Source organism: Lepisma saccharinum, chromosome 7 (genome assembly GCF_977018435.1).
Source record: "Lepisma saccharinum chromosome 7, izLepSacc3.1, whole genome shotgun sequence".
Lineage (NCBI taxonomy): Eukaryota > Metazoa > Arthropoda > Insecta > Zygentoma > Lepismatidae > Lepisma > Lepisma saccharinum.
In genome coordinates, this window is record NC_139235.1 from 95,207,383 (window position 1) to 95,235,346 (window position 27,964).

The following is a 27,964-nucleotide window of genomic DNA, read 5'->3' on the forward strand; positions in this document are numbered from 1 at the left end:
TAAGTTGATTTGTACACAATCATTTTTGTTTTTTGGCTTATTTACTTTTCCCTAAAAATCCTTTGTTTATGGCATAATATAATCTGTTTGTATTCTTTATTCGAGTGTTTAATTCTTTGTCTATTTTTCCATTACTATTGATTGTAACACCTAGATACTTAAAACTTTGTACTTGTTTTAGCTCTGAATCTTCAAGGCTTATTATGCAGGGTTTTTCTATTCTCCCTATCCTTAACACAGTTCTTTTATCTTTGTTTATTTTCATATATTTCTTCGACATATTACCATTTATTATTTCTAAATTTCTTTGTAGGTTTGCTTGTGAATTTGCAAACAATACAATATCATCTGTAGAGCCCGTAAGTTCAGGCATTTATTTTTGTTAAAATAGGCAGGCAAAAAGGCATTTATAATGTGGAAAATAGGCACTAAAAATGGGAAAAAAGGCAAAATAAACTGAAAAAGGCACATTTGAAAGTCACTTACTTTTATCTATAATTTCTGGCAAAATGTTAATGAAGCATACATAAAACAAGCAAATGTAGCTGGACTCATTTCGATAACAGCATTTTCACCTTTTAGAATATCACAAATTGTTTTCAATTGTTTCAAGTCATCATTTGCACTCACTACCCATTTGCACTTTTCCACAACAGCTGACCCCTTTTCTCCTGACACTTCCATCATCTGCTGCATAGATTCCTCGAAGATTTTCATGGATGCTACAAGAGTCTCACCTCTTTTTTCTAGCTTTGTAAATGTCTCGGGCAATGCACCATAATGTGCAAAAATAAACGACAGTTCATTCTTCAGTTCTGAATAGCACATGAGTTTTTTTTTTACTTCACGAATTGAAGCCACTTCATTTTCTGGAAGAGCATCGATCACCTCACTGATTTTTTCAAGGTGGTTAGCATAATATATAGCTGCTGATATGCAGGCTCCCCATCTCGTCAAGACTGGTTGCGGAGGTAAACTAAGCTCAGGTGCAACTTCCTGAAATGTTCGGGTTCGAGAGGGAGATTTCAGAAATATCTTCTTTGTGTTCGAAATCAACCTGTCCACTTCTGGGTGCAACACTCTAACTTTCTCGGCGATTCTGTGCATTGCGTGGGCTACACATGTGATATGAAGCATGTTCGGGAAGAGAATTTTCAATGCTATGGCAGCCTTCTTCATATAGGGAGCTGCATCACTGATAAAAAGTAACACGTCATCATGATGTACACCATCTGGCCAGGGCAGAAGTAGGGAATTTGAGAATAGCTGAGCTATTGACGAACCATTGGCTCTCTCTAGTTGTTCTGACGTGAGAAGAAATGACGAGGATTCTCCGCATGTTGGTTCCATTGTACCTATGATGACGTTCGCTATGTAGCATCCCATAGCGTCAGTAGTTCCTTCTATTGAAATCCAGATGTTCTTTCCACCAACTTCAGCACGAATTCTTTGCAGAGCTTCTTCGCAGCAGACGTTTAAATATGTTTTCCGCAGCATAGATTCCGACAGCACCGTTTCTTTAGTGTATTTCTCCAGGAATTTCCTCAGTGACTTGTTTCCACTTTCCAGAAAGGTATTCCTGCTTCCATAAAAGCTTTGCACTGTTCAAGAGAAAACTGAGATTGCCTGTTGGATGAAGTGCTCACTGTTGAAATTAGGGATATCTTCTTCAGTCTATCATATAAGTAGCTGCAGATTTATTTTTTGCTGTTGACACATGCTGAGATATAAAGTATTTTTTCTCATGGTTGAATGTTTTTTTCACATATCTTGCAGAGAAGAATAGTACCATCTGTCAAAAATGTGCTTTCACCAAATTCATGCACATAACAATGTAACTTACCACTTAATAGCACACTAAATTTCGACATGATGACAACTACATGATCCTTTCCTTCCAAAGTGCAGAACTAAACTAAAGATAGAGAACTTGATTTTGGAATCCATGCAAAGGCCCTTGCGCATTAGTGCTGTTTCTTGTCAATAACCTCCTGACACGGACGCTGGACGTGATGATGTAATTGTGCAGGTGTTCTGCAACAGGTTTTCAACAGTCAATCATTCACAAGGACATGTTAACGGAAAGGCAATATCTTAACTCAGCATGAAATACTATTTTTTTTAAACACACTTCTCTCCTTCAGCAATGTTGAAACATATGTGAGTTCAATATTACTTAAATAAGGCGAAAATTATTCACATAATAAACGGAAGAAAAATAAATGCCAACAACGTTTTTTGGGAGAAAAATAATTTATTTACACATTTTTTTTAAAAAAATGTTCAAATTTCATTGAAAAAGGCAAAAAAAGACATTATAATTAAAAATAGGCAGTGGGGTCCCAAATAGGCAAAATGAAAAGGCTTCTAAAACATTCGAAACAACATAAAAAACGTATATCCGGAAAAATTTTATCAATATATGCAGTAGATAAAAAGAGGCATTTTGCCAAACTTCCGGGCTCTAATCATCTGCATATAAAAGTTCAGATACAGTTACAGTTTTCAGTTTCCAATTTCCTACTTTGACTTTCTCATCTTTGGTTTTATTTCTTTCAGGACATCATCCATCAGAATGATAAACAAGTATGGGGATAAAATATCACCTTGTCATACTCCTGTTGTTGTTATGAATTCCTCTGATCTGTTATTGCCAGTTCTGACATAGCATCTATTTGTTCTGTAGAAACTTTGTATTGCTTCTACTAATTGTTTGTTTACATTGTTTTTCTTTAGGGTTTTCCATAGCTCTTGCCATGGCAACCTATCGAAAGCCTTTTCCAAATCTATAAAGCATAGGTATAATTCTCTATTGTATTCTATAACTTTCTCTATTATTTGCCTTATTGTAAATATGTGATCTTGGACACCTCTACCTGGTCTGAATCCACTTTGCCTCCTCTAATTTATCCTCTATTTCTTGTCTTAGTCTAGTTTCCAAAATTCTTGAATAGACTTTGCCAGGCACACTGAGTAGTGAAATACCTCTGTGATTTCCGCATTCCCTGTTATCTCCTTTCTTATATATTGGTATTAGTATTGATATTTCCCAATCCTTCACTATCTTCTTTTCCTTTTCAAATGTAGTATTTTCAAGATTTCTTTTTTAAAACCGAGCATTTTCCGCTGCACCTCTTAATAGCTGCATATTGTGAACATATTTTGTTTTTTTCATGTAGGCCTATAAGTAAAATATCAGCAAAAGGCTTATTATCCCTTATATTCCCTTAAAAAAGCATTTAAGGGAATAGATTTTTACAGTAATTTGAAAGGTGAAGACGAAAAACTTAAAATACTTCTAAAAAGACATCAGTATCCTTATCACCTTTCATTTATCCCCATTCTACTGAAATCAATGTGCTATGAAATTTGGAGAATCTAATTTGTGCATTTTTAAAGTATTGACTTTTGAGAAATTTCATCATGGAAATTATGTTGCATAAGTGGCCACTATGTGAAGCATTTATTTTTCTTTTTTTGCACATGAGAAAGGTTATATAAAGATGCACGGGAAAAAGGAATGTCTGGAAATCAAACCTAACAATTCTAATCTAGGCTACTCAAAATACATTTAATGCAAAAAACATTCAGGAACTGTCTGACCTGCCTAACCTTCCCACGTACACAAATTCTGAACAAAATACAAAGAGGTTTTCTCGGGATATTAGCCAGGTGATTTTCGGCTAGGTTTCCGCGCTTTCCTGAATATGAGAGGGTATGAATGCACAATATAGAGAATGTCTCCAATTCCTTTCCTACTTCTTATATTCACTAAATATGCAGTCTTGGTAACGTATCTGGATTTAAGATTTGGAGGTCATGTGTAAAAATTGTACACTTAGGTCTATATATGTTGCAAAATTACGTTCTTCATTACTGCAATCATTCTCCATACATAAACATAACAACCATGTTTGATGATATGAACAAGTGACGTTCGGCATTCGTTGCACTGTCTACAGCATTGCCACACTGTTCCTTCATTACTTGCAGAGCATTAGTTGTTGCTTGGACAGTGAGAACGACGAGGTAGAAAAGCATGTGGAATGCAGACTTTGATTAGAGGTAGGTTTGGCAACGGTGTTCAAGCGTTCTTCTAGAAAAATGGCATGTTGGTCAGTGAGGAAGCTTATATATTATATATTTTGTTACAATGTGTGCTCATTGGGAAAAGATTTAACTGATATCCCCACGAAACTTTTTTCCGGTAAGGTTAGGGTAAGAAAGTATCTTGAATTTCATTAATATTTGGTAGATGAACTAATGTTGGCCTTCTGATCAGTACATTATGAACAGGCAGCTGCACAAACCATGCACGGGTATCCCCACAAAACATTGACGGATAGCCCCACGAACCATTCACTGATAGCCCCATGAACCATTTCCGGTAACGTTTGTTTTTGAATTTTGTTTTTCCGCCACTTTTGGCTAATTGCAACGATGAAAATGATAGGTTAAATTTATGAAGGGGCACTTGCAATAGAACAACTATGCCCACACCAGGATTTGAACCTAGGAAGTTCAGCAGTGAGATCAAAAGGCGACGAGTTAACATGCTAGGCTACCAAGCTATCTCTGTACTCTTGAGTCAACAAATTTGCTTTATCTTAACTTTAATAAAGAAAATGCATACACCACATATTTACTGTTCCTTTATTTTTATTAATATTTTGGTCAGGACAGGAGATGGCCAAGTTTGGCCCATAAAAAAGTTGTTCATCTCAATTACATCTTTCTACTGAATCTCTGAAAATTGAATTTATTTGTTATAAATATCCCATAAAGATATCTTTTGATCCTTTGAGCCGGCAGCTAGCAAACATGAGGAATTCCAAGCTGTAACAGGTTCATCTGAAAACCCTAAATCTTGAACAGTTTCTTTGTGGAAAGTTAACACAGCCAATGGCTTAAGTTTCTTCCATGAGAAGACACGAATTCTCCCATCCCAGCCTCCAGTAGCAAATATTCTGGAATCATGCCTAATTTTTACACATGACACACCAGCATTAGTTATAGTAATTTCACATTTCTTTAACAGGCACCTACTCTCATTAATCAAAAATACTGACACATCATTGGATGATGTCCCACAAACTCCTTGACAGGATGAGCTATCAAAGTCAATGCACATTGGAGTATCACTAAGTTTGAGATGGCTTGTAATTTCATTTTTCTTAACATCCCACAAGTAAATATCACCACTCTCATATGCTGAAAGTACAAACAAATTCCCCCCAAGATGTATAAACTTAATGGCCATTAACATTCCTAATTTCACAACATCATTCGGAGGTTTCAAAGAAAGTATGGATTTTCCTGAGCTAGAGTCAAAAATATCTACTTTTGATTCAGAATCTGAAGGTATGCCAATAACGGCAGCATCTTCATATACATCACAACGGCAAAAACCGTGATAATCGCTTGCAATCCTGAAATCTTCAACTAAATCATGTTCCCTTGCAGACCACACTTTCACACAGTCATTCTTTCCTTGTGTTACAAACTTTCTCCCAACACTTAAAACTGATAAACATGAGTCACAATGGACATTTATAACACTTTCAATTCGACTGCTATGCAAGTTCCACACATGCAATTTTCCTTCCTGTGTACCGGCGAAAAGTCTTTCCTCACATCCTACACTTCGGAACAACAACGAATTGACAGGACCCTGGTCCCCTTTCAAAGTAAAAACAGGGTCAGGGGGAGATTGGGCCATTTCTTCTGAATACTTACGAACTTGAATCCCAAGCTTTGTAATTCAATTGGCAAAATTTAAATTGTCTTGATCACCATTTCAACATTTTCTCTGAATTAACAGCACTGAAAAAATCTCCTTTTTACAGCTTAGCATCCATGCTCAGGCAACGAAATTTATTAACACACACAAAACCGTTCCAAACCGTCAATGGTACAGCACAAAATTTACGAAATCAAAGTACCAAGCACTACATACACGAAGCATGATGTTGTTTACAAACAAGATCAGAAACCCGATGGTAAAATCTATTTGTGTCGGATACGAGCACCTTCTTTCGTCTGATAACTGCATCGACACATATCAGCTAATGTTTTATGTATGATCCATAAACGTTTCCACGTTTGATGGTTTTGTTTAAATGTAAAAATACATACAAATCATTGATTAATCCGGATTAATGAACACGGTAGTCGGTTCTAATTTGACTACAAGTTTGCTTCGCCGAAGTTTGCCGAAGTATCGCAAAGGTAAAAGTTGAGTGTATTCTGTGCATTGATCCTGTGGGTGTATTTACCAGAAAGAAAAGAACGTCAACGTCATATATTTACTTTGAGTAAAGAGGAAAATAAACAGAATTATATCTTTTAACAAATGGCGCCAGGCACTGGAAAATTTCAACATTACAAAAATGAAAATGTAGATGAGTATTTTAGAGCAGTAGGTATGTCAGTTGAGTATTTTAGAGCAGTAGGTATGTCAGTTTCAGTTTTTATGTTGAAATTCGAAGTAGTTTGTGCATTTGTTTTATTTGGACATGGGTCCATTGCCTTACTGTACCCCCTCAAAAATTACGTCCATAAGTCCACTTTATGCACAGAAAAGCTAATCGGGGCTGGACCTACAGTTTAAAGTGGGATCCGAACCACTATGTGCCTCCACCGGGTATCGAACCCTGGACCCCTTGATTACAAGGCAACGACGCTATCACTGCGCCATCGGAGAGGTCCAGAAGATAGACTAATTATTGTAGAGTTTTAGAAATCATTGTCTCGCGAAATTTGAACTTTCCTAAAGTAGCGAGCACTGTTTGGACTCGAAAAAAAAAGTTATTTATGTCGAAAAAAAAACTTAAAAATTGCCTTACACAAGCATGCACGCTTCCCATGGAGAAGATATTCTCCGTTGACAAGCGACTGCAAGTATCATAGAAGAGTGGGAATGAATGTAGAGGTAACTCGGAACGTTAGTAGAATGCATTTAGGGACTTCATTTTAATGCTAAGTAAACCAAACCTGACCTGCCTAACCAGACCACGAATGCATATTGAACAAAATCTTATGTAATCGCTAAAACTCCGCAGTATGTGTTAACAGACGTACATCGAAATCGAACCATGTAAAATTTGCATTCGTAGCATGATGAAATCGCAATAAAGCATGAAAAACGATCTTGGTGCCTTTCACCAGTGCCGGATCTACAAATTTTGAGCCTTCCCGCAAGATATTACTAAAAAATACTCTTGTAAAATACATGTACTTGTGAAAGGAAATGTCAAAGCGTTTGCTGTTATTCATTGTCTTCAGTGTGTGCATGTCTGTATTTCTGAAAACATTTAATTTGATAAATGTTATTTAGTGTCGCTTTTCTGCAATTATTGACTAATCAAGACGATCAGTGATCGATAGGATGAAATTCATGAAGAAGCACTCACAAAAGAACACCTATGCCCAGACCGGGATTTGAATCCGGTAGCATGCTGTGCTTACCACTCCGCCACGGAGGTTGGCATACCTCTGGAGAACTAGGTAGAATTAAATTGTATTTCTCATACAGAAGTTTTGGTAAATCATGTACACATGAAACTTTTGATAGGTCACTTCTGAGAGCTGTTTAAAGACAGAACAGTTCAGCTGGGAATGCTTTAACAAGGCCTGTTCCATAATATTTCTGTAATTGCTCCTCATTTGTTATTAGTTTGTCATGCTTTGGGTTGGTTAGGTAAGCAAATCAGGTTTGATGGCCCTCAAAGTAAAAAGTAATTTGTTCTATCCACTGGTCTTTCGTTCCTTGCTTTGCCTTCTGGTAAGACTCATTTCCCCCCTCAACTCATGTACCTACAGTACAATTCAACTAGTAGCTGCATAGGGGAGAAAAACTCAAGATTAGGGAGTAAGTAATGATTAGTTTGTGTTAGGATCACTAAACATAAGTTATTAACCAAAAACTACTGCATGTTAGCCAATTTAAGGTGATAACTTTTACTGTAAATTGCTGTTTGTTTGTTTATATTTTTGTATGGCAATTATTTGGCAATTATTTCATATCATGCTTATAATGCAGTAACAATTAAGGTTAAAGTTACTAATTTATATAATGTAATTTCTAGCTGAGTGGCCTTGCTATTTTTTTAAAAATTTATACATACTTCTTAAGAAATTTACGTCAATTACCAAAAGAGTGATTGCGTGAGTGTGAGTTTACGTTAATGAGTGTTTATAAAAATTATATTGAAAAGATCATAACCTAGGAATGTGTTGTAATGTCGAGTTGAGTGAATGTAACAATTTTCCCACACAGGGAATTCTGTTTGGTACTTACAGTAGGTATCACTTTACTTCTACAGTGGTTCTGGCCAAATAATGGACTTGGAAATTCTATTTTTATCTTCTCTGTCGAAAGCCAGCGAGGGTCACATCAACCACTGAACCAATCAGCTTGGTCCAGTTGCCATAGTGAGGGGAAATGCTCGTGGTATTCTACGTTGCCAAATTTTTCATTTCGGGTCATTTTCGAAACAGGTGGCACACCCTCAACAGGGTCAAGCATGGCGATGCCTAATGGTTGCCGCAGCGCAGCAAGTGAATGGGTCTCCGATTCCCTGCCTCTCCCTGAAATGCGAGCGAAGGAACTTGTTGACAGGAAGAGGTGTCGTGTACGACTGTACAACAATCAGTCATGTAGTAACGCCGCTTTTTCCCCCTTGAACTGGAGGCGTCAATTCTGGTTTTCCTCAAGTCCATTCTTTGGCCGGGCAGACTTAAGGTGGTTGTTTCCAGTGGTCCATCACAATTTATTCATAGGGCTACTTCACAGTTCATTATTTTGAAAATAATCTCTCATGTGGGAAATTTTCACATGACAGCAACATTAATACATGATGTACATCATTACTATCACAAAATGAAGTGAAAAACACCAAAGAAATCAGATAAACAAAAAGTTGCCATCAGTCATGAAACTACCATCTCTTCAGTGATATAGGCCTCCCCGATGGCGCAGTGGTAGCGTTGTCGCCCTGCAATCAAGGGGTTCCGGGTTCGATACCCGGTGGAGGTGCATAGTGGTTCGGATCCCACTTTAAACTGTAGGTCCAGTCCCGATTAGCCTTACTGTGCATAAAATAGACTTAAAACACCAAATCAATCAATCAATGTTCAGTGATATGTAATGGCATTCTCTGCACTATTAATTTCCATGGTTAAATCTCTTGCAACTATTTACTTTCTTCTCTATACCTCCGTTTCAAAATGTCCCATCCCGTCCTTTTAAGATACTTTATGTGCAAATTTTATTTGTTTGCAGGTGTACCTTACATACCACGCAAAATGATGCAGGCCACAAGCCCTCTCCTAGAGATTCAGAATGAGGGTGATGAATGGAGTGTCAAGACAATTTCACTGTTTCGCACAGTTGAACAGAAATTTAAACTTGGTGAAGAATACACTGAATCAATGCCAAGCGGAGTTGAATTTAAGGTATTATAACCATACTGTAAAGCTCACTCAAAAACATCCAGAAGTATCGGTCTTTGAAAATAAATAGACCCCCCATTTTTTTTTATATCAGTTCTGTACTGATATTCTGATATTGTTCTGTAGATGTGGATTTCTTTGTTAACAGCAACTATTTTAATGTACTGATTCATAATTGAATTGGTAAATATTAAACAGTAACGTTGCATCTGGCCAGTGATCCTTTAACACTGCAGTGCACGCACTAAATTCTGAAACATAACTACACGAGTGGGCGGGTGGCTTTGGGCTCACCGACATATAATCACAAATAACATATTAATTTTTCTGCATCAATATATATATATATATATACACACACACACACACACACAAATGATGGAGACAGTAAACACTTACCACATGAAAAGAAATAAGTGTTTACTGTCTCCTTCATCAATTTTATTTATCCGCCCTTCTGGCACCTTTTCTCATCCTATTCCTGTGCGTATGTATACATATTTTCATTTTATGTACCACTGAACATTTGGCTACACATCTGTATTCATTGTTTTGTAATAATTACCATTGTTTTGTTCAGAAAATGAAGGTTTTTCGTGGAACTGTGCCTGATTTTTCCAGGCTCACTGAAATATTTTGCTAAAAAATATTAATTTTCAGCAATACATGTGTGATTATTTGTACGCTTGGTCACTCAGCTCATTTTTCAGGTCCAAAATTCACCTCTCCTCCGCCTCTCAATAAATTTTCACAACAAATCGGGCAGGAATCCTCAGCGCTGTACGTCCCAAAACAGAAATATCAATGCACACACGGGAAGTGCAGAGCCCTTATGAACAGAAAACCTGACTTTTTTGACAGTACCGCAGCTAGAGGCAACTGGCCATTGTAAGGAGATGGCGTAAGAGAATTATTGCAAGGGCAGATCCACCCAAAGTTGCAATAATATCACAATGAGTTCTCTGTGAGCAGCATTGCACCATCCACCTGTGTACTGCGGTGTTAAGGGAGTATGAATGACTAAGACTCCCAAATTTCGGAATGGTCTCCATTTCTAGCTCCATATCCATCCCCTGCAGTGTCACAGTGAAGCGTTTATTTCTGGTGTTACAAAGAGAAGACACGAAGCACAATGGTATTCAAATTTTTTGTAATGTGAATATTTTCACCAATTATATCATCATCAGAACCTATGAAGAATGTGTCATATTGTTGAATCGTGTAAATGATAACACACTCATCTCATCCATGAGGACTCCCATTTCATCTATAAAGCATAGAAATCTGTGTGCATATTATATTTTAAAACATGTATGTAGTGAATTTACTTGGAATTCCCTGAAGAGGGAGGCAGAACAAGACTGAAATATCAAAGTAAAATATAACGAAAGTTCAAAAATAGGATCAAATGAGGAAACTTTTTCAAAAATTTGATTTTTCATTAAAGAATAAAATATATACTAAATATTTATTTAGATATCTGTTTATTACATGCATATTTAACTTTCACGTAGCTACACCCTATCCTTGTACATCCCCCCAGTTTTCTCTTCTTTTTGTTCAGATTTGTCTTGTCTCAGGTCAAAGAATTTTAGACATTGCTTGAATATCATGTTAAATTTTAAAATGTAATGAATAGAAAGGTAAAAGATTCACTTAAATTTATTGATAGTGTGTGATGATGTTTAGTGCTAGGATTTTGATGCAAATGCATTTTTTTTTTTTTTTTTTGGTAAAGCAGAAACATTGCATAAGTAGATAGAAATGTGTTTTATACGTAAGTGAATTAATTGGGATGCCTTTGTTAGGGCATTTTTTGATCCCTTTTTGGAGTAAAGGTCATTTTTTAAACTATTTAAACCGTTTGTCATTTCTTATGCATTTATCTACATTTTGGTGAAAGAAGGGGCATTTTACATGCAAACATAACCCTTTGAAGGAGAGAGGTTCCCGTCTCTCGTCCCATTACCTTCAGCGCAGTTCTGAACGACTGTGTTTGAAGAAACAAAAATTCTGTGCACTATTGTTGACACAAGCTGTTGTGTAAATTCAGCTCCAAAAATATGATTTTCCCCTCTATCAGTAAATACTTTGTTGCCGAACGGATTATTGTTCAAAATTCCTCTTTAGTTGCACTCCATGGAATCGAAAGTGACTTAATAGCAAGTGATATTGTTCATTTCAAGTACGCTTCTCTTGTGTCGGTGGAAGTCAAGAGAAGTTTTTCCATGTACAAGGAATTCTTGTCCGAAAACCGACGATCATTCACTTTTGAAAATTTGCATATGATTTTCATTGTGTACTGCAACTCAGTACCTAAAGTGTAAATGATGACAAAAAGTGAACTTTCTTACTTGTACTACCATATGCAATGAACATGTGATAGATACTGTAACGTTAATTTGTAATTTGAATTTCTCTTGGTAGTTTATAAATTTGTTTTACAAATCTTTCAGAATTTTTAGGTCATTTTTCTAAGTTTATAGGGCATTTTCTTGCATGTATTAGGTCATAAATGCATTTTTTAAAGGTCATTTTTTTGGCAATTTTAAGGTTGTCAAGATCCTAACCCTAGTGATAATCAAAGTTTCAGATTCGATACCCGGTAGAAGCACAAGTGGTTCGGATCTCACTTGAAACTGTAGGTCCAGTCTCGATTAGCCTTACTGTGCATAAAGTGGACTCAAAACCAAACTCAATATATGCATTAAAATGAACTTTTTTTTAACCCTAGAGTGTTACAACACTGGATGGCGATAAACTGCAGACGGATTCGGAAACACCCATGGGAACGGTTCATAGGATATATGAATTCACAGATGAAGAACTTGTACTGGTAAGACAGACAACAATCTGAATTTGTTTTGTTCTTTTAACTAGAGTCGACGAGCCATATGAAAGCGGCTGACCTTGAACAAGCCTCGATGCGCAGTAGCAAAAGGAGGTGGTGGAGACTGCCGTGCAAAACGCGCGATGTCGTTCTTTTGTTTTACGAGCGGCAAGAATCGGTTTGGTTTTCGTTGTGACTGTTCGTGTTTCTTCAGTGTGATCACAAAAATTTGTCAATATACGTGTGCAAGATGGCTACAGAAACACCTAAGCGTCGTATTCTACACAAACAAGCACGAGATATGGTGTACAAAGTGTATCAGTTCTTCCAAAGTGAATCTCGCAGTGAAGACAGTGCCTCGTGTTCGTCAGGGAGCGGTGTTGCCAAATGTCAGGAGCGTACAGCGGCTGCATGTGGGATAGGTCTGCGTACAGTTCAGACGATTGCGAAGGAAGCCAGGTCGTCGATCGGTGATACAGGGTCGGTTTCTTTTCGCTCGCCTGGCAAACGTCGTAATCGGCGAAAGAATGTTACGCACTTGGACGATTTTGATAAAGGGGTATTGCGTAATATTATATTTGACATGTACGCAAATGGCGAATTTCCTACTGCAGTGAAACTTAGGGCTAAATTGAAGGAAGCTATCGGGTTTGCAGGCAGTACGTGGTCAGTGTTAAAAATTTTGAAGAACATGGGGTTCAGATATAGGAAAGGTAACGACGGGAGGAAATTTTTAATGGAGAGGGGTGATGTTGTAGCTGCGAGAGTGATCTTCCTCAGAACCATGCACGAAATCAGGAAAGCTGGTACTGCAAATATATACTATTTAGATGAAACCTGGGTCAACCAGAATCACACGAAGACGAGCTGCTGGAGAATGAGTGATGGTTCTGGTGGGTTAAAGGTGCCATTAGGAAAAGGTGCTCGTCTTATAGTGTGTCATGCTGGTTCACCTGCTACAGGCTTTGTGCCCCAAAGTAAATTGGTTTTCCGCTCCAAAACAAACAGTACTGACTATCATTCAGAAATGACGTCTGCCGTGTTTCGAAAATGGTTTTGCGAGCAGTTCTTGCCGTTTCTCGCTCCCGAATCCGTGATTGTAATGGACAACGCGAGCATACATTCCTTGCAAGTGGATAAAACGCCTTGTTCGAATACAAGGAAGGCGGATATTATGGCATGGCTCTGTAACAAGAACATTCCCCACACAAGCACGCAAACCCGAGCAGAATTGTTGCAGTTGGTGAAACATCATACACCAACTCACAAAAGTTACGAAATCGATATAATAGCAAGAGAATATGATCACAGAGTTGTTCGTCTCCCACCTTATCATTGTCAGTACAACCCGATTGAAATGATTTGGGCCCAGGTGAAGGGGTACGTAGCTGACAAGAACAAGTCTTTCAAAATTGCCGACGTACAGAAACTGACTCACGAAGCAATAGACAGAATAGGTGTTTCCGAGTGGGCAGATTGTGTGGCTCGCGCAGAAAAAATACAAGAAGATGACTTCCAGCGTGAAATAGTCAGAGATGATGTCATCGAGAAGGTCATTATAAATTTGCAAGACACGGATTCCGAAGAACTTGAATCAAGTGACGAGATTGACAGCAGTACGGAATGAGCGTTATGTAAGTAAATGGCATTTTATTTTTTATTTTCAGTTCATGTTATGCATGCCAGACAGTTGTTTTGTTATTGCGAGTGCCACAAGACCGGCGCCTGGTATCTGCGGCAAACGAAGTTGCCTTTGCCGCGCCGCGAAAGAATGAATCAAGTTCTTCTCTCGTTTTCTCAGTAACCAAATAGCATATCGCTGTAAATATTATACGAACTTAAAATTTGGAGTTTTCTTTGTAACTTTCTCACTGGAAGTTATTTCAAATCTAATTTAATAAAAATCGGCTCGCAAGAGAACTTTTTCTCTATACAATAATGGTCAATAAAATATTTAATTTCTTTCACTTACTTTCAAGATTCTACACATTTAATTTACAACACAATACGATTGTCTAAATCTTTCTGGTAATACTCGTGCTGGATTGGTATCGATTGTTGCAATAATAGCCGTGCAGCGGCAATTTACAATTGTTCGAATGTAAGCCATTGTTTTTTTATTTTGAAAGAATGGCGAGAACCTCGAACGGTGAGTAGGTGGCAACAGCGGAAATGTATCTCCCTCTCTCTCTGCGCGGACTTGTCAAGGTCAGCCGCTTTCATATCGCTCGTCGACTCTAGCACATTTCTGCATGTAGGTTGTACATGTTTTATGCATTTTAGTATAGACTCATTCCTCCTGTAGATATATTTTTGAATTCTGATCGATTCATTTTTCTGCCACTTTTGGCAAATTGCAGAGATGAAGATGAGTGATGATACAATGAAATTGATGAAGCGACACTTATAAAGAATACCTATGCCCAGGCCAAGAGAGTTAATGCCTGTATATCAGAAGAAGGAGAAGAATCCTTGGAATGCATGTGCAGTCACTTACAATCCTTGGTGAAGGTCTTTCCACCCATCTGTCTGGAAATGTAGGCCATTGTTGAATTTTCTTCTCCATTCATAAGCTTCCTGGCAGGGTGGATGAAGAACATGATTTTTTATTTAAATTAGATTTTTTGATTTAAGAAAAAAACACTTGAAATTGCTTGTTATTTTATGGCACCATACATATATATAGAGATCTTTGTTTTTATGGAAAGGCTTTTTTTGGTAAACGTTCCTGTAAAATATTTGAACAGTTTGATTAAAGCAAATAAAAAATTGTATGTAAATGTATTTTCTGAAGTAAGTCTTGAAGCTTTCCTGGCAATGAATGATGAATAAATTATCTTGGGCTATCAAGCAGATCAATTATGGAAAAAGTTTCCGAGCTTTCGATAGATAACGTCACTCTCATCTTCAGGGTAGAATTTATTCATCATATATTTTTTCTTTTTCTTGTATGTACGCATTGCTTGCATTGTAGAATTATTTTCCTGTAGTTTACGGTTATTACAAGCATAAGAAAACAATGTAATGAAATAATAATAATAATGAAAATAAATGTCTGATGAAAGGAGTGTGTGTTCTCCTGAAACGTCACAAAGAAAAACAGTTTTCTTATGCTAGTAATAACCGTAAACTACAGGAAAATAATATTTTTTTTCTGTTTCTGATACTGTATATATGAACATATGATGGAAATGTTTGTTGAGTGTGCTAATGAAACTGAAACTTCTAATAATTTCAGTAACTTTTCTTCCAGTGAAAATAAAACATTCTGGGTGTATTAATTATCTAACTTAAAATATTTTTTATTGTCTTTGTAGCTGAATTTGGCAATGATACTTTCCAAAATATTAGCTGCTATGTTTATTTACAGCTTAATGCTAATGACACTATTTAGGGTTTAACATGATTATTATTTTGTATATTATTCTACACAATTTGTTTTGCTGTTTTTGCCTGTAAACATTATTGAATTTTAAATGAAGAAAAATTTGAATTGCAATATAAATCAACTTAATCAGACCACCTTGCTTGCTGGTGTGGTAAACATTCATAGAAATATGAAATTATTATTTGCTGGAGAATTTCCATGAATTTTAGGCTTCCAGAAGGTAAGAAACCACTGTTCACTGGTGCAAATGTGTAGAGGAGTTGCCATTTCCTGAATGGCAAATATAGCATTCGAATGACTTGATCAGGGTTGCAACCTTGAGATCATTTTGAAAATAGCAGTTTATACCTCATGTTTTTACTCTCATCTGCCGGCAAATTGGATGCAGCATCTGCGTAACTGGAACCTGTAGCTAAGTAATGAAATGATCTCGTACAATTACATTCACAGTGTGTACCTTGTTAGAAGAGGTGTTGGAAATGATGTCCTTCATCATCCAAACATTTATGGCATATTTATAGGATATTTTCCTCTTCCGAAATTGCTTCAATTTCTCTCATGATATTTTATTTTAATTTTTCTAATGTATGGCTTCAGGTTTAAAAGCTTGCTAGCTCGCCATGCAGATTTTATGAAAATGGCTGTTTCTTGTTCAAGGTGCTGGAGGGATGTTTCTTGTGCAAGGTGCTGGAAGGATTTTTGAGCAGTATGTTCCAATCGTGCTCAGTCATTGTCTGGTTTCTCCTCAGTAAGCGTACGCTGTTTCACCATTCGCTTCTATCAAGAACAGACCCTGATTCCCTAAATTTGTTCACAAGTATCCGAACACTGTCTGTGTGTGAGGAACATCTGGGAATCCTGCTGCAAAATGTATTCTAACTTCCCTACAAGAATGACGTAAGAGTCTTACATAAAAATTCGTTCTTTTAAATTGTACGGATAGCGTAGCATTATTAGACTGCAGAAAAGCACAAGTAATACGTAAACTAAAAACAATCTGAATCACTTGTTAACACCTGAACAATTCACAAACACATGCAAACTGGACACCAGTTATCTGCATACTGAAGCACTGACCCGTCCAGTGCCAAGGTCAGCATACATCTGTGGGTCTAAATGCCGGCAGATGCGATTTTACTTCCCTGCATGCTAGCCGCTGATCCATGCCATCTCGGCCATGAAAGGTAGTGGCGTAGGCAGGGGGGGGGGTGACTCACCCGGCTCAAGCACCCCCCCCCCCATTTTCATAAAATTTTTGATTTTAAATCAGAGAGAGAAGATTGAGTATGAGTGCAACACATTATATATTTTTTCTCTTTATATTCCGTTAATTGTCCGAGGACTAAGTCTCATAGTTAAACTGAAATTTGGGCATCAATACATTGCGAGTTGACACTTGGATGCTTGGTCATAACATACCTGTTTATGGAATGGGTGGAGTGGTCGCAGTGCATGGATGGAAGGTGGGTAGAATTAAGCTGTCCACTGGAATTCCACGGTCAGCTGGCCTCGGTATTTACTACATTAACAAGAAATCTTATTGCCCTAGTTATTTCTGGATTGGAAAGTTGGGGAAATGGAGATTTGAAGACAACCCCCTTCCCCTCCCATTTGAAATTTCTGACTATGCTACTGATGAAAGGCACTGTATATTTCCCAGCCTGACTGTTCACTGAAGAACAAAGATGATGGAAGAAGTTAGCAATAAGACTTAAGCAAAAGAAACTTCAATAACTCTTTCTGAGTAGCCATTATCCATCAACTATCCCTGTCAACCAACACATTCTTTCAGAAATATTGGGATTTGAACCTGCATCTTCCATATTGGAGCCAGACACCCTACACACTGAATCATCATGACTCTCTCCATCCCCCATAGTCATGGTTAGCAAAAATTAAAAGCCCCTTTCTTGATGAATTCATATTTGTTTGTTTGAGCTCCACATAAGCATGGATGAAGTACAAGACAAGAAAACTAAGGAACAAAAGTGCTTTCATTATTCTACTAGAATGCACTCTTCCAATCATTTCTTCAGCTGACATCTACCATCAAACCAATGTATTGTATAATTTTGATATTCTCTTGTTTTAACAAATTTAGCAAAGGTGTTTGTACTTTTGCTTTCAGACTATGAAAGAAGATAAAACCAACGTAGTTGCCAAGAGATACTTCAAGAAATTGTCATGAATTTCCATTTTATGTGCAAACTCTGGATGGATATTACCAAGCTTATATATTACTAATTAAAAATACAAACTGCAAAAAGGGTGAGGGAAGTTTTATCATGAAGTAGTTCTTTTTACATTGAATAAACAGCATAGTAACATATACAATTATTTGCTTGGATAAGGTAAGTGCAATTTCAGATGCCAGGTATTATGATAGTAAACACAGAGATATTAGATTAACACCTTTTAGCAGTAAGTTTGTTCCATAAGTTGAAGCATCTCTGATGTTTGCTTTTTCCTTTATTTCCTAATTTACAAGCTTTAAAGTAAGTTTCTCATTGTGATATGAAATGATACAGTATGAATATTACGAAAAGAAATGTTCCTGATAGAACAAATAATATATGTAGATAAATAATTGCAAGGTAATCATTGTAAATGTGTTTCATTGTTATTTTATACTGTTATTGCCATTTTAACTTTGTTTCATTTATTAGCTGCAGACAGTTGAAAAAATTATGGAACTATACCCTGTACCAGCTAACTGTAGACCAGGCGAACGGAAACAAGTCTCTGCACAAGAAGTGACACGAGACGGCACCACCAATGAGCAGCGAGAGAAACAACTGGAGTTTGCCCGCTTTCCCTGCTTTGCTCTGTCAGCGTTGCAAACTTTTGAAACCGATAATACGGTACACACATGGCACACGAACCGTATCTTTGTGTCCAGATCTATACTCTTGGTTTAAGGATTTCTTAGAGAAATATTAGGGATAAAACAGGAAGTGCAAATTTTGACAAGCCGTACATTTAGCTTACGGACTAAGGTCTGGACCGTTCGTCCGTACGTGTCATGAAATTTCTGTGCATGTACGGTAATGACCATACAGTTTGCAACGATGCACTTTCACCACTCAATTTCCCTTCTCCTCTCCTGCCACTGTGCATGGCTCTGCTCTACAGTTAGCTGGGACAGAGTATATGTAAAATGATGATTGTAAACAAGAAAAAAGTAATGCTTTTTTCCTGTTGAAACATTTTTGATAGTTTGTTTCATTTTTTTAAATTTCCTAAATGCACAATAGAAGAAAAAAATGGTGTTGGTAAGGAAAAGATATAAGGACAAAAACTTGTTCCATTTCTTATGGGAAAATATTTTTCATACAGTACCATTTTTTGTGATTGCATTAAGAGTACTATGTTGGAAAATGAAATATTTACACTATGAAAAATTTAGCCTTGAAATTGGCCAATAACCAACAATAAACAAGATTTCATGCAGAACCAGAATAGTATACAGTGGAGCCTCCATTACACATTTTTAAGGGACCAAAAAAAAAGAACCTAAAATGTTGGAAAATGTGAAAACTGGGAACAAGAAATAGAGATAACACTGTATGTGTTCCTCATTCACCAATGCTAGTGAACAGATAATGCACATAGATTTGTTTTGCCTCATGAGTCACAAAAATCAGAAATATAAAAATTGAAGGGCACAGTGTATGGTACTGTTCAATGTGTTCACAATGTAGATCATGTGTGCCAAGTGTAGGATAAAGAAGAGAGCAAAACATCCTTATAGATAGTAGCATCATGCCACATGTGTTTACAAGTCAGAAATCATATAAGCTTTACAGAAACAAAAGAAGGACGTCCTATGGTAGGATGCTATTCCTCACAGTTTCCATCAGCTCTGTGTGGCATTTCTTCCCCAGTAACACTGTTGTCTATGTCCTGTGACTACGGTTGACTCAATAATGAATTAATTACCGCTGCTCACTGTATGGTAACCATTCATTGCACTGCCATCTAATGAAATATTCACATACTGCAGGTGCCACGTTCTTCGGAACATATTGTGGTACCATTGTTTCAGTTTGAGAAAAAATATAGTTGCCATGACTTATGCCCCCAGCCCTCGTATGTATGTATATGGGTTCATGCATCATTTCAGAGCTAGTTTGGGCTTCCTGATAAGGATAGTTTCTTACACTTAACCTTCTAACCAAGGCTTCCTGATGGAAATGCATTGCACAGTACTTCAGATCCCACTTTAAACTATAAGCCCAGTCCCAATCAACCTGTCTGAGAAGAAAGTGGATTTTAAAAAATCTCAGCTGATTTAAACATCATGAACCCAGTTTTAAATAGCTGACCAATACTTCTCAACACCGTACAAATGATGATTTGTTTGGGCAAATTTGTTTTTAATCTGTATGTCCTAATCACTCTGCACAGGATATCTGGTCTGAATATTCATGTGCCACAAGCCGGCAATAAAGTGTTGATTTTGCAAACTGTAGTCTACTTCCGGTAGCTGAAAAATTCTCAGATAGGGTTGCATCATCAGCATCAGTCACGAAGCTAGACCCAAGCCACTACACGGACCATCTTTATATGGCTCTGCGGTATAGTCTGAACATTACTTTGAGATCTCTTCCACCTTCCCACATCAATGTCCTTTTCAGATATCATGGACAGTGGTAATGAATAAGTCCTTCCTTTTTCTCCATGAATGCCAGCAACAATGGCTCTATAGAGGCAATCTGCCAAATGCTCTATCCTGCTTTCATATACTGTACTAACCTCAGTGCTTTGGATAGCTCCCTACATACTGGATCTACATTCAAAAATATTTTTAAAAAATCGTGGTGCCATCTGCACTCCCACCTCCCGATGTGGAAGATCATTAAACCAGTTACAGGGTGATGTGTGGTCATCACAACACCCCCCCCCCCCCCTTCCTCAGTCATTGTTGTAGGTTTCCGCGTTACCCTACTCATTCTAGTTCCCCAACGTAGGTGGGTGACCATACACTGGCAGAAATCTCTGGAGAAAATTCGTTACTCTTCCTCCCAGCAGGCTCGAACCAGTGTGAGTCCCATAGTCTGAGCTCAAAATATGACATCTACGGATGGGCAGTATTGGAAACTTGATATTGCAATATATCGTCACAGACGATATGATATTTTTCAATATTGTGATATTGGCAACATAAATTCTCCATGATATATGTCACCAAATATCGCTAACACAATATATATTGCTAAAATATGATGATATATTGCCAACAGGATATACATCACCAAATATTGTGACGATATATCATCCTCCCTGATGGTTTAGTGGTAACGATAATCAAGGGGTCCCGGGTTCGATACCCGGCAGAGGCATTAGTCGTTCGGATCCAACTTTAAACTATAGGTGCAGTCCAGATTAGCCTATCTGTGCATAAAGTGGACTTAAAGCACCAAATCAATGAAAAGTGACAGTATATCACGTGGATGATATTTTTTCAATATCGTGATATATCGTCTGGATGATATATTGCCCAACGCTAATGACATGGCCACGGTGTGGGACTGGTTCTACCTTCAGTAAAGATAAATTTTGATTTTGTAACAATGTAATTGAGAATTTGATAACAGAGTAATAAACATGGTCTCTTCATGTTGTCATGAGAACCCATACATCTGGCTCTTGAATATCCGAGCCGATTCTCATCTTACTTTTCTCTATTTTATTCATTTAACTCTATCCAGGCAAAAAGAAGCTCAATATTTCACTTTACAATCAAAGAAGTACAATCTTTCACTCTAATATGCAAATGCAATCATGCCACAAAATACATTATCTTTTTGTTTGTTGAGTATTTACCTGTATCCTTCAATGCTGATATTATTTGATTTTTTAATCTTATTTCTTTCCCTTTTCCTTATAATGTATACATGTATGTATGTCTTCCCAGCGCATAGTGGTAGTGTTGTTGCCCCGTAATCAAGGGGCCCTGGAATCATTTCCCAATGGAGAGGCATTCTATAGTGTTAGGGTCCCACTTTAAACTGTAAGTCCATGTTCGATTACCTTGTATGTGCGTAGACTTAAACTTTGACAACAGATGTATGTTGGTATGTATTACGGATGGATTGACTCATTCACCTCTTTTATTAATATATGAAACCAGATGATCATTAGGGAACGGAACTTTATGTGCTAAAATACTCAGAAATATTAATTTTTTTATGTGTCATAAATGTTGAAAATATGTGACAAAAATAAAAAAAATTTGGTAACAAAAACAAAATATTACATGCATTTTAAACACCTGAAATCAGTTTCAAAATGCTTACCTCGTAGTGAGCTATTTTTTGGAAGAGTTGCAGAGGATCACCATAGTATTTCCCAAATTCTCCATTGTAAATCTGTGACGATTATCTCTAAGAAACATCTTATATTGTGAGAAAGATCGCTCCACGGCACAAGAAACAATTCTTGCATATTTGAAGCACGAAATGTCACTAACACTGAAATTTTCCAAAGCTTCCTCTTCCTCACCTTCCAAAACACGTGCAATTTGGCACAAAGTTTGAAAACCTTGGTTTTTTCCCAAATATGTCTGTACATTTAGAGATTAGCACTTGTGCGTTAGATCCAGTGAGGGTAATATTTTCCCCGAATAGGATCGTAGGGAGGCGCCAGAAGTCTGCCAGCGAGCGTGTTCAAAGACAAAACAAACCTGACACTCTCGATATGAATGAGGTGCGGAGAATAAACAATTTTCCTTCGAGGATTTCGAGGTAGCTGAAGCCAATTAGCAATTTTATGTATTTAAAATGAAAATTCGCAAAATATGTATTTACATATGGAAAACTGGAAAATATGTGTTTTTATGTAAAATAAAATTTGCTGTGTTGACATATAAGGTTATGATCAGAATTTTGGCAAAAACAAGGGGGTCTATCTTATCGCAGAAAAAACATTTACTTACCTAAAGTTCCGTTGCCTAGTGATCATAAGCAGTTTTGCCTGAGCAAAGAAAATTGTGTGCTTTTGGACATTACAAAATTAGGATATTTGAATTATAGCTTTGTAGTTTCATGCAAAAAACAAAAAGATTCAAGAACTGAGGCAATTTATAGAAATTTGGGAACAATAAAATTATCATCGATTTTACCAATAATTTGTGCAGCTGTATGCCTATATCAGCTGATATCTAGAGAGTACCAACCAATATGTCCCATCCATAATATACAGGGTGATCTGAGATATCACAAAATGTTGCAGGAAAATATCCACTTGGTTACCAGTTATTGGTATGTACATATGTAGGAGCAAGAAATCATTAACACATTAAGGAAGATTTCAGACAAGTGACACACGGCACATGTTGCTTGGGAATGAGCCAATCACACCATAGTGGTATGCCAGCCTGCATTCAATTGGTGAAATCTCCCTAATACTTTGTCATTGACACTCAACATGGCTTCTCGAATGAATGCCTACGTCTCGTTCCGATCACACACGATTCCACTGGTGTGAAGCATAATCACACCAGTTTCCAGGAACCTGTTATACCATTTTAAAATGTCTTGACGTGAAAGGGTGTGGTGACTATTTTGTATGCTGCACTGCACAATATACTGTGTTCACTGTTGAGGTGTGACTGTCACGTTTCTCATATACTAGTGACACCGTATGGCGTTTCGCCTACACAAGCATCCTTGCTGCTCATATTCAAACTGCTGAGGGATGAGGTATATGTACTATAAGGATTGCCCAAATGAAAGTTAAGACTTTTGCCGTACCATCGTAGCTTAACTACACAGAGCTTTGTGTTTGCTCTGGTAGGTGGCATTGTATGTAAGAAAGCTTCATATTTATCGATAATTGCCCCCCCTCCCTTCTCCCCCCAATAATACATCCTATGCATACCTGGTATGGTCTGACAGCGCAGTGTGTTGTTTACATGTGCAGAACCACGTTCACAACATGGATTCGTCCAAACAGGCCCAGTGAGTAGTTATTCAATTTTTGAAGGCAGAAGGTGTTAGTGAAGGCCAAAAAGGGCTGGATGTTTTCTCCTAACATCTTCAGGCCACTAAAAAAACATCTGAAGGGCCGCCGGTTCGCCAACGATGCTGAGGTCCATGACGCCGTTGAAGATTGGTTTCGCAGTCAACCATGGACGTTCTTCGCTCAGGGTATCCATACCCTTGTGACGCGCTGGGACACTTGCTTGAACAGACAAGGTGACTATATGTAGAGAATATGTCGCCTATGGATCACTTTTACTTCCTGTATGTTCATATATTCCAACAAATCATTACAGAAATAAAAAACAAGATTCTCACTTTCATTTGGGCGACCCTTATACATTACATTCAGTGATTTGCTTTTCTAATATCTTCGTTGTAATTAGCCAAAAGTGGCAGAAAAGCAATGTAAAATAACCACTTTTATAACATCTCAAACTGATAACCCTATATATATTGCTTCAGTTGTAATGAATACATGAAATCTTTGTGGTATCATAATTGTTACGTACTATTGTACAAAATAACTTGTAGGCAAATCTTTTCTTCCTTGATGTTTGACGAGTTCAATGTAAATTTGAACTCTGTTTCCAGAAATTTCCACATAACTCATGTAATGAAGTCTTCCCTATCTTGTAAGCATGGAGAAATCATGTTAACTGTCGAGATTATCATAAAATGTTGAATGTGGACTTGTTTTCTTGTTGTGGAAAGCGTAAAAGTGTTTTGACACAATGTGTAAATTTAGAACCTTATGCTAGTGATATGAACTGGGACCAGTGCAATATTGCGATTTGTGTTTGTACATTCCATAAATATCGTCCATAAATTTATATTAAGATTAAGAGAACAAATATTGGTGTAGCAATGTTTTCTACAACTTCCATTGTTCATAGTATGACTTTAGTATGATGGGTTTTCTGGGTACCCCCGGTGTATCAAGCTTTTTTCAGCACTCTAAGTCAAAGCATGTAACTATTATATTTGTGTTATTGTAATTGGATTCAGTAGCATAATGAAGCATGTATACCTGGGGCACATCGAGTATCTGAGCGCTCAGTGAGCAATGTGATTTCTCAGCTACTTGACAGCCAAATAAGCTTTGCTCGCTGAACAAACTTGAACCTTGCTCACCACAGGTTTATCCCACAGAATATATCCTCCTTGTGTTTCAATATTGTGAGGGAAAGAGTAACAGGAAGAAAAATATGTAAAGATGGCAATTAATTATGAAGTATTTGTGATTAACGGATTACCATATACGAGGGTCACTATTTATATTTTGAGCCTAACAATGAAAAAACAGGAATTTGGCATTGAAAACTGCTTTATTGTTTTTCGAAGTATTCTCCTTTATGGGCAATACACTTTTACATTCGTTTGAACCATTTGTCAAAGCAGTTTTTCCACGATTGTATTTATTGAGCATTTGTTTGCACCAATTGACGCGAGCGCCTTTTTGAGTTTTTGTCAAATTGTGTGGGATCCAACGAGAACATACCTTTCTCACAGCTAAATGATCATGTAATATTTTATATATGCTGGTGGAACTAATGCCTATGGTTGCCTCAATCTCACAGTATGTCACATGACGATCTTGCAGTATTAGGTTTTGCACAGCATCAATGTTTTCTTGAACAACAACTGATTTTGGACGACCTTCGCGAATCTCGTCGGTGAGCGAATGGCGGCCACGATTAAATTCGTTATACCAGCGTTTCACAGTGGCAAAGGATGGGGCTTCATCGCCAAATGTGGAAGTAAGTTGATCGATGCACTCTTGTCTTGATAATCCACGTCGAAAATCGTAAAAAATCATCGCACGAAAATGTTCACGAGTTAATGCCATTTTATTGTTGTCGCGCAATCTCCAAGGCAACATAAACAACACAAATGAAGCTATTGACAAAACATTTGAAGTACGTTATGGTCAATAATGCCAGACGATTCCGTGCAAACGTCAAATCGCGCCTAACTTCAATCAGTGTTGCCAAGGCTCAAAATATAAAGAGTGACCCTCGTAGCATAATTACAGAGGAAGTTCAAATAATGGTAATAAAATTTTCCACTTTTTGTTGTGCTGTTTATTCCAAATATACACCTTAGTTTTTGAAAGTTGTGCAAGTGTGTGAAAAAGAAAATTTCGAATCACTCTTGGTGAAAAATGTTTGGTTTTATTCTCATTGATAAGCACCCTGCCATTGTTTTGAGAAGGAATAATTATATTATTTTAATGTTTAATATTATTATAATAACCACTGAAATCTTGTCCACTTGATGCAGTCATCTTGATCACATATTACTCAAAGACACTGATATTTTGATGAATGAGCACACAGCGTCAAGTAAATCATCTGTCTGTTCAACGGGTGAAAATCTTGCTCGGCGAGCCTCATTCAGATACTCGACGTGGCCCTGATTCAAATTATGTATTTTAATGAAGGTTCAGGCTGTACATGCATTTCATTTATGTAGCAAACCTCAACTATGTTTTCTATAGTTCATAACTCATGCAGAGAAAAAAATATGCAGTGAAACCTCGATTTTATGTTTTTGAGGGGTCCATGTTGAAAAACTTAAAATATACACATTTCAACTGTCCAACCTTATTAAATGTGCCACTTTATGTGAACAGGAGTGTACAATCAGGGTTCCACTGTAATATCGCTCATAGTGCTGATTGCCTCTGCACAGTAAAGAGATAAGTTTATATGCATCCTTGTGTATAACTTCTCATATTAGTTTGTCATGCATATTTTTCTTTGAGACTTGTTCAGTTTTACACATTTCTCTGTGTGTGGTAATTTGTGTAATCATCGTATTTACTCCTGTATAGTGTGCACTTTTTTCCAAAATTTTTGCCCTTCCCAAAAAAAAAAAACAACTGTGGTGCGTATTATGTTTTCACTATGTCATTGTGTATAATAGGCACAAATACAAATTACCAGGTTGGGTTTCTTCAGCAATGATAATTCAAAAAGCCGCGTATAAAAGTTTTAAGGCGGTTTTCGATGATTTTTCACTTTCTAATGTAACATTCTATGACACCAAGAAAAGCAGCGCTGTTCTGACGGAATTCGAGCATGCACCTCCCGTCACACAGGATGTGCATCAGCGGTATTTGTTTGGCAAGAAATAATAAAAAAATAAACTTCCTGAATGCTGCAAATCCATAATGTAAGCAATTTCTTGAACCTGAATTGTACTGCGCATTATATACAAGATATGTTTGTTGCTTTTTCCCCATCAAAAACCAGGATGCACATTATACTGCATACGGTAATTGATCTAAATTACACATTGTTAGTCATGATCGTGGCCATCCAGAAATATGTATTGTGTGTATGTAAGATAATGTTGTATTATACACCACGCCCCACCCTTCTCAAAGATGGCAATGCTTAAGGTCAGGATTGCTACACTTTGTCATTGAATTGATCACGTGATTCCAATTTCAGTGTAATTTTTATACTTGATGTTCTTACCTGTTAATTTTCAGTTATTTCTATGATGTTATATGTGACAAATATAAATGATTGTAAAATAATATATTTATGGTTTCACATTCTGAAAATCAATATTTTCTGACAATTTTTATAATCCATTTAACTACTAATTACACAATCTAAGCCTCTAGCTCTTTACAATTGCAGTAATTAGTCTTGACTTTAAGTGTGTTTGTTTGGAATGGTACCTGAGAAAAAACGTATGTGTGTTTCTACATTTATTTTTTACAATTTATGTACAATGTACACTGCATAATTTGTTTTAATCTTTTACTGATTTTGGTGGCACATAACAGAAATAATTGTATTTAAATCGCAGTAATTGTCAGTTAACAATACTATAGTATAAAAAATGATGATGATTTACAGTGGCATGCATAACTCTCCCCCACCCCCCTCTTTTGCCACAGCATCCTTCCCCAAAAAAAGGATGTCAAATGCTGGAAAATACAGGACTACCTACTAATAAAAGAAAATCCAGGGCATGCCACTGATGATGCAAGATCTTCCTGTTGTGTTCTTTTGTCATATGAATATTAAGTATTGATAATAATCATTTATTGTGCTTCCAAAATGGCTATTATACTTTTGTTGTAACCTGGATTTAGAAGAAAACTTCTAAATCAATGCTGTGCAATATTAAAAATGTGATATTGGACATGTTGGTATTTGCTAGAAATTACTAAATATAAATGTTCCTGTGATATCTATATGTAATTTGTTAATCAATGTTAATATTTGTACTAATTTTGACTTTTTTTGTAAATAAAATGGTGAGCAACTGTATTAATTCTCCCTTGTAATT

At 36.9% G+C, this 27,964-nt stretch overlaps 2 protein-coding genes across 2 annotated transcripts; one reads left to right on the top strand and one right to left on the bottom strand.

Annotated features, from left to right (window-relative positions):
• Positions 1–4,657: 4,657 nt before the first annotated feature.
• Positions 4,658–5,965, bottom strand: LOC145990362 (guanine nucleotide-binding protein subunit beta-like protein 1). Its single transcript, XM_083126057.1, has one exon. The coding sequence runs from the start codon at positions 5,717–5,719 to the stop codon at positions 4,760–4,762; it is 960 nt and encodes a 319-aa protein (XP_082982183.1). The 5' UTR covers positions 5,720–5,965; the 3' UTR covers positions 4,658–4,759.
• A 296-nt stretch (positions 5,966–6,261) lies between these two features.
• On the top strand, positions 6,262–27,945 carry LOC145990043 (fatty acid-binding protein, brain-like). The gene is made up of 4 exons (XM_083125676.1): positions 6,262–6,422; positions 9,284–9,456; positions 12,188–12,289; positions 17,800–27,945. Exons 1-4 carry the CDS (start codon positions 6,353–6,355, stop codon positions 17,857–17,859), a joined length of 405 nt encoding a protein of 134 aa, XP_082981802.1. The 5' UTR covers positions 6,262–6,352; the 3' UTR covers positions 17,860–27,945.
• Positions 27,946–27,964: the final 19 nt, after the last annotated feature.